General features: G+C 40.8%; 1 protein-coding gene across 2 annotated transcripts in view; it reads right to left on the bottom strand.

Annotated features, from left to right (window-relative positions):
• LOC146456043 (orexin receptor type 2-like) overlaps window positions 1-7603 on the bottom strand; it is a 61570-nt gene extending 53967 nt beyond the window's left edge. Inside the window, exons 1-3 of one of the 2 annotated variants that reach the window (XR_014858881.1) lie at window positions 7125-7603; window positions 3703-3949; window positions 1318-2663 (exon numbers count right to left, since the gene is read on the bottom strand). Coding sequence is in view for 1 of the 2 variants with exons in the window: in XM_085093557.1 (XP_084949683.1) it covers window positions 1955-2663; window positions 3703-3949; window positions 7125-7278 (1110 nt within the window). In the remaining variant the exon portion in view is untranslated. Of the gene's footprint in view, window positions 1-1099; window positions 2664-3702; window positions 3950-7124 lie in introns of those variants that run through there. The other variant, XM_085093557.1, reaches the window with a different exon arrangement.
• Window positions 7604-7838: the final 235 nt, after the last annotated feature.

Below are 7838 nucleotides of genomic sequence, written 5' to 3'. Positions count from 1 at the left end.
CCGCTATGAATTCAATTTCATCCTTGTCAGCCTAAGGACCCGATTAAATAGTTTAGCCCAAGAAACCGCAACACAATTTTCACGCTGTGCAAACTTGTGTCACCTGGGCTCCTTTGTCGAATTTCATCTCGGGCGAGGTGACATCATCCCGGAATGAAGGTATTCATGTCAATGAAACTATTATTTTTAACCCGCGACGAAACTCCTTTCTGGTCTTATTTGAGCTCTCCCGACTCCTCTTTAAGTTCCATCCCAAGAGAAGTTCTTGATACTCGACAGCCGGTTGAGCTAGGGAAGCTTGTCGTTCAGTTTTTATTCCCTATGCCTCGCAATTTAAGAGAAAACGCGCGCCTCTGCCTCACTAATGTTAATATGATGATGATGATGATGATGATGATGATGATGATGATGATGATGATGATGATGACGAATACCTGAAAGCAATCTTGGCTTGTCCACATGCGTTTTCGCGCGCTTGGCGCCGTTACATGTGTATGTACGGCCTGGTTGGCGCTTCCTGGACAAGGATAACGCAATGAAACCGCGCGTAAACTGAGGGTAACACACAGCCTCGTTCCCAGGGTTCTTCCCAAGGGAACGAGGTTGGGTGACACAAGAATCAGCGCGCATATGGTTCCGTTTATTTTTACTTTGCTCTGGTTTGCAGGTGCGAGCCAACGATGCAAGAACAAGAGGATGTAATGAATCGCTCTCTTTTTCCGTGCTTGTGCTTATGCCTGCATTGTGCTTATGCGTACGTGTAAACCAGAGCGAGGAGAGGTAAGATAAAACAGAAAACACCAAAAGGGAAAAGCAGTCACCACTTATCAGTGCACATTCTGCCAGAGGATCGACAGAATTTAACGAAAACCTAGGAGAGAAAAGCGCTGTTAAGCATAAAGCAGTTAACTGTCTATACTCTTACAGACCATAAAATGATGAAATAAGATGGTCAAAACTCAAGTAGAACCACACGGCGCAGACGAGTGGTTTCACTGCCAAGTTTTGACTGCATTTTATGGCGTCATTTTTTGGTCTTTGAGAGCACAGATCATAGAAAACTGCCGTCGAATCGTCTTTTACCATTACATGGAAAAAGTACGAGCGGAATTGGCTTTATTTTCCGTTGACAAAGCGCGCGAGTTACATCTAATGTTATTTTTATTACCTGTACTCTTATAGAAAATAGTTACGAGCCATCTGCTACAAGCCCAGCCTAAATGGTTATTTTCTCATAAAACGAGCACCATGAACAATCTATTTTATTTGTTATTTTAGCTAAGCTAATATCTCTTTATGTCTGAAATTAACAACAACAACAACAACAGAAAAATGGGTCATCGCCAGACACATGAGCTTGCCCACCACTCACGGACTTAAAATAACTAAGAACACGCACACAACAAATATTTTCGGTCAATATTACCCCATAATTTCCTTCAATATTCACTTTCAAATATATCTATTTTTAAATTTGATTAAAATCAGTTCTTGCCATGTCTGGTGGGAAGAGGAAATACATATATAAAGGACAACTTAAAAAAATATTATACATATTATATATGAAGCACAAGTAGCAATTAAAGAAACAGTTTTTTTGCAGGAAAGCACAATATGAAGGAACTTAAGTGGGTCGTACCTCTCCCATCTTCTTCATCGTATTTTTTTGAAATAATACATACTAGTAAACCGAAAGTTTGACAATAACATTTTTACGACAAATTTCATTTGAAGGGAATCACCTTACACTTTGTCCATCAGTTTTTTTCCTGTTCCTATTTATACATAAATCTGCCATAGGAACAGTTCATTTAGAGTACATAGTCATGATGTTAGATACGACTCTAGGGATGCAACTTCGGTGTCTGACAAGACAAGTCTGGCGGATTGAACCATGCACAAGACGGGGCCTTCACGTCTGATGGGACATTTGTAGTCCTCGTTGTCGCTCAATTTATTTGCGCAAGATTGTTGAACTAAGCAACACAACGGACGACATCTGAGTGCCCGCTTGTTCGATGTCATCTTCACATCGGCATTTGAACACATCAGTAAAAGCCCTTCGAAATTTCTCGCTGAAAAAGCTGTAGACGAACGGATTACACGCCATGGAGCAAACGGCCAGCACAGAAAAAATGTTTTTTAAAACGGCATACGTTTCTGAACGTGGAAGATTTGTGAAAGTGGAAACAAGAATCATGATCTGAAACGGTAGCATACAGATTAGGAACACGATGATGACTGTCAGGAGCATGTACGTTGTCTTTCGCTTCCGTTTTGCTCTGTACATGGTCACTTTGTGCGGTGATCTGCGTCCTTCGCTGTCAGGGGGTGGCGAGTTATATTGATCGGACAGCACGTGCTCAGGTTGCCAAAGTTTTCGCATGATGATAGCATAACTTACACAGATCACCGTCAGCGGTATGACGAACAAAACAACGAAAGCGACAACCGTGTAAACACGATTTCCCATTTCACCGCCGTTTCCTGACCAATCTTCCCCACAATATCTGAAGGGTGGGACGTCTACAGTAGTCACAACCAGCGCCTGAGGAGTTGCGATGGCAAAGGAAACCAACCAGATCACAAACATCACAACCAAAGCTTTTTTGTAGGAGTGCCGGGAGGCACGCACCGTGAAGGGATTTACGATTGCTTGGTATCTATGGATAAATAATATTGGGAAATAAGCTAACGTGCGAGCTTGCCTACATACAAGTCCATTTGCATTGACTGGATTGGAGCTAGATTCTTTGGCTCCTCTTACGAACCGGCAAGGGGAAATGGGGGTAGAGGGTGAGGGTGGGAAAAAGCCACCCCTCCCTTGCGCGCATTTTCCTTGTCAGCGCGCTTTTCTGGTAGACCACCGTCTCCAGGAGACTGAAGACCCAAAGTAATCAGCCTGCTGGGTCGGTCGTGCTTAAAGAGCTAATGTGATTTTGTATTTATTTATTTCAGGTGTTCATTATTTTCTTCTCACTTGTTTACCATACTGTAACTGGAAATGTGACTGTTCTTCAACAAGGAGGATCATTTTTCCACCTTGTAAACCTGTATCATCATTCTAATGCCCTCCCATCTCTAGGCCTCCTAGCGTCAGAGGAGGGGTGCGAGGGGGTAGGGGGTCTTTCCGAAACCAATCCCGTGAATGCTTGTGGTCAACAATCGACTTCTCTTTGCTCTCTTCGTACCAAACCATTTTTATCATTTTTATCTTTTTTTGTAGTTATAAAAGAAAGATCAAAATGAAAAAGAAACAATATTTTCACGCATCATTTGACCACCAACTGATATGACATACTGTCCATACTGTATTACATACAAAACTAAGAGCAAAAAGATCGCTTTCCAAAAGAGTGATAGTTCTTGGACATTGAATGGGCGCACAAATATTTATGCAGATACCTAGTAATCGTAACTCCAACTCCTATATTTATGATGGCCAGTCCAAAGAACTTCTGTACATAGTTTAATCGCTGAGTGTAAAGAAGGATTGTCATTCCCAAGCGATAGCGCATGACAGAAATTCACCGCCATCATCTTCCCTTCCCTTTCCCCATCCCCCCCCCCACCCCACCCCGCGAAAAACTACACTACACTCAACTTCATCCCAATATCATCAACACTCGTACACCCCTCAACTACTGTCGACAGATGACATTAGTAACGAGTGACTTGAAAGACGAAAATGGGTGTATGTACCTTTCCAATGCCAACGCTACCATCGTGTTAATAGAAACCGATACAGAGATCGTATTAATCACTGGTGTTGCTCGGCACATGAAATCTCCCAAAGGCCAGTAATTAGGTGAAATCTCGATGGCCAGTGTGGGTGGAATTGTAAACACGGTCGACAGCAAGTCCGACAGCGCCATGTTGAAAAGGAACAGGTTGGTGACAGTGCGCATGTCCTTTCTCTTGATAATAACGATGCAAACTAATGCATTACCTGAAAAGAACAAAGATAATACAGTACCGCTTGTGTACTGATTGCTAGGGATGGTATGCAATCCAATTTGAAAAAGTTGGGTCGACTTTCTTAAGTTTTCCCTTCTTTCCTTGACAAATTCGGTGAAAACTCAGGATTAGTGACCGGATTGTGGCTCGTTCTTTGTTTGGAACTCACTTATACATGTATCATCCCCTTAATGGTCTGGAAACTATTCTTCTATAGACTGAATATCAGCGGGATATTTAAACTTCTAAGCTCCGGATTTATCCTGGATTTGGGGGTACTCAAATTGTACCACTAGTGACCTCATCAGTCTTGTGGCTGTGATTGTGAAGCCAGGCGTTATGTTATAAGTAAAGTTGAACCTCGCTTTATCACGGGGCAGTCGTTATTATGGACAGTTTTCTTGGTCCCGGTCCATCCATTTTCCTTAAAATTAACCCGCTTAATAAGGGCGCCCCGGCAAAACGAACACTTGTTCTGGTCCCAACAGTGCCTTGACTGCGGGTAAATTATGATAATCCGGGTGAGTGTAGTTCTCAGTGCATGAGAAGGACTTTTTCAGGTGACATTGACTGACGTTTCCTAGAGCGGGAGTCATCATCATAGTCGAGTAAATTGTGGATTATCAGTAGAAGGTCTAATTGACTGATTGGTCAACGAAGTCGAGGTGTTATTGGTCATCGTCTGCAGGCGCGTAGGAGGGGGGGGTTCGAGGGGTTCGAACGAACCCCCTTTAAAGATCGATAATGGCGGAAGAAAAACTATTAAATAAAGTTCCTGCATGTGGTCGAAATACATTAACCAAAGAAATATAGAGATATAAACCCGTGCTTTAGGCCAGAGGTGGAAAATTATGGTTCAGGACGGACGAATTGTTGCAGATTCGTGTGCTTCGTCACTAAAAGCATGTGATCCCGACGACTTCCCCAACCTGTACATGCTCCTGAAAATTGCTGCCACCCTTCCAGTCACCACTTGTGAATGTGAATGTTCTATAAGCACAATGAGGAGGTTGAACAACTACATGAGGCATTGTACCATGGGCGAGAGTAGGCTGTCCGCCCTGGCTCTAATGCATATCAAGCATGATATGCCTGTCAATCTTGACGAGATGGTCAATTTGTTCGAAGGCCTACACCCGAGAATAATGCAGTTTACCAGCTTAGTGTATGACTATCAGCAGATCGAATAGCTATCAGCACTTGACAAGGCGCGGAATGTACCTGGAACTTTCTTGTTTAAGTTGAAACAATTATGCCGTCGAAATGATGTATATAGCTTTAAAAGCTGCTATAAAACAAAATTGTGATTTGCCTAAAATGGGTCTCAAAATGCAGGAAGTGAGGTTTCTGGGAACCTAGATTTTCAAAAATTTCCGGGGGAGCATACCCCCGGACCCCCCTAGTAAGAGCGCCTCCGGCGCTCAGCAAGATTTGCGGCTCAACGAACACCCCTCTCGAAACCTTAGCTACGCGCCTGGTCTGTCGGCTAATTCGTGATGTTATTGGCTGTGAATTTTACAAAAAGTGATTGGTGTGTTTCTATTCGTTCGTGACAATCAGTGCGCCAGGGAAAGAGTTTCTGTTTTAATTAGTTTAATGTAACAACATTTCCTTTCTTTTTATATGCAAGGATGCAAATAAGCAGCAGCGAACTCGAAAGATCAGCTACATTGACTGATTTCAATGTATCACCATGATATATATTAGTTATATAACCTCTCTTGTACTGTGTTTCTAACCAAATAGTGCGGAATAAAATGATTTGATTTCATTTCATTTTATTTGATTTGGTATGAGCGGTGATAAAGGATACATGTATATATATATATATAGTTTTTGAGAGAAATTGAGGATCACGAAGATCTGTCGAACATTAACGAAAGCGCACGAAGGCTCACGGAAAGAACCATAGGAACGTGCTGACGTGGCACTCCGCAAAGTCCCAGTAGCGAAATCTCGCGTGGTTGTTATTAAAAAGCCAAAAAAAAAAAAAAGAAACAGATAAATAAAAGGAAAAATAATCTCAAAATTTTGTTTTCTATAAATGCGCTTACAAAATCTGACAAAATGTGATCTGCAAAATAAAGGAAAGGAAATTAAAAGTCATTATTCGAGCTACAAACCTTATAGTTAGTTTTGCTGTGATTCAACGTCACAACGCCCACAGAATGCACTTTTGGAAATAAATTTCACAGATATCGGTAGAATTTTAGCATAAGTTTTCAGCTTTAAAATGTTTCACCAAGCAAGAACAATCAAATAAGCACATAAAAATCTGACAAACCTTAGCTTAACAAAAAAACAAAAAGGAAAAACCTCGCGCATAATATTGCCCCTTTGAGTCCCTATGCTAGATTACGATCTCGCACTTGTCAATCTGCAAAGTTTTTTTTTTTTTATTTAGTTTGATTAGAGGCCAGTCCAATGCGTTGCAATTGTTTCTAAACAAAAGGTTTTTGTATTAAAACTATACTTCTGGCCCCTGCTCCAAAAGTCCATTAGATCATGTTACAACTCCTTCTGTTCGAGTTTGCGTCCACCGCAACAAATGTTGCAAATGGAAAAGTATCTTGGAAAACACTGAAATTCATACAAGAACTAAATGTTTCCGGCCCAGTGCGTCAGGCCTTCAGTCCTTTGCAACAAGCTATCCATCAAAAGTATTATTTTTTTAATTTTTTTTTCAGGTGTCATTTAAAGTTGACATACAGCTGTATTCATTTATCGTGAATTCCATTTCCTGAGTTGTTGGGTGCTTATTTCAAAGTTCACATTTTCTCTTAAATCTCAATCAATTAACTAGCTCTACTCTGTTTGGAAATCAAACGCAAGAATGAATGCCATCTTTTAGTTGTGACTTCGTTTTGGGGATACTGTTTTTGAATAAAACAAGTTAAAGGTGGATTTTACACGGAAACTATTTCCCTTCCACAAAATACTTGATTTCACGCAATGTTACAATGTTTATACCAATACTTTACGATAAAATACAAAATGATCAGATTTTTCTCGAAGGAATTGACGTCAAGATTGTAAACTGACTCGATCATGTTTTCGCATTCCCAAGTCTCTAACTCAAGAATACTTAATTTCCATTTTTCTGCTGTCAAATTGTCCTTTACTGGGAAATTCATAGAATTATTCGCCTGTACTAGTTTGCCACTTACCTACAACGGAGACGAGGAATATCACGCCATAAACGATAGAAAAAGCTGCAATCTTGTCCGTGGGCGAGAGAGGAACTTTATCGTTAATGTTGTCTGTGCAAGCATTTGGAACTTCAGAGCTGTTGGACGGACTTGAGCAGTTTCTGGCTGACATTTTTCTTTTACGGTGTTGTTCAATTGACTTATTTTTACAGTGCCATCGTCTTTTAGGTACTGGTCTGTCTTCTCAACGAAGAGGACAACCTAGTTCTGCTGTCAACTTTACCGTAGAAACCAAACTATTCGAAAACGATTTTCGTGCAAATATTTTCAGAGCAGAAGTCAATTAAAAGCGGCACCGTTTAGAGTAAATTTGGTATTTGGCATTAGCTTGCTCCTAAATTCACTCGTCAAAAGACTCCAGATATGAAAATATTGCCGCTTTTCTTTGATTCGAACAACTGATAAACTGCAGTTTTATCCGGCCGCAACGTCTTTTCCTCTTGTATGTTTAGTTGTCAAATAGATCTATTGTAAATATTTTTCACGTTTTACTTTAGCTGCATTGTCTTCGAGTGTCAAAAGAGGGAGCATCTTTTCTTTTGTTTGAACAAGACAGTTTCCCGGTGCTTTATCAAAACCCAGATCAAAACCATAACCAAACATTTTGGGCAGCACAAAATATGCGCTCAGCCAACCAGAACGTTTCTGAGACAATAAGTGATAGAAAGGGTA

Source organism: Pavona decussata, unplaced genomic scaffold, assembly GCF_977016875.1.
Source record: "Pavona decussata unplaced genomic scaffold, jaPavDecu1.1 SCAFFOLD_262, whole genome shotgun sequence".
NCBI classification, from domain to species: domain Eukaryota; kingdom Metazoa; phylum Cnidaria; class Anthozoa; order Scleractinia; family Agariciidae; genus Pavona; species Pavona decussata.
This window is presented reverse-complemented; position numbering and strand designations above follow the sequence as displayed.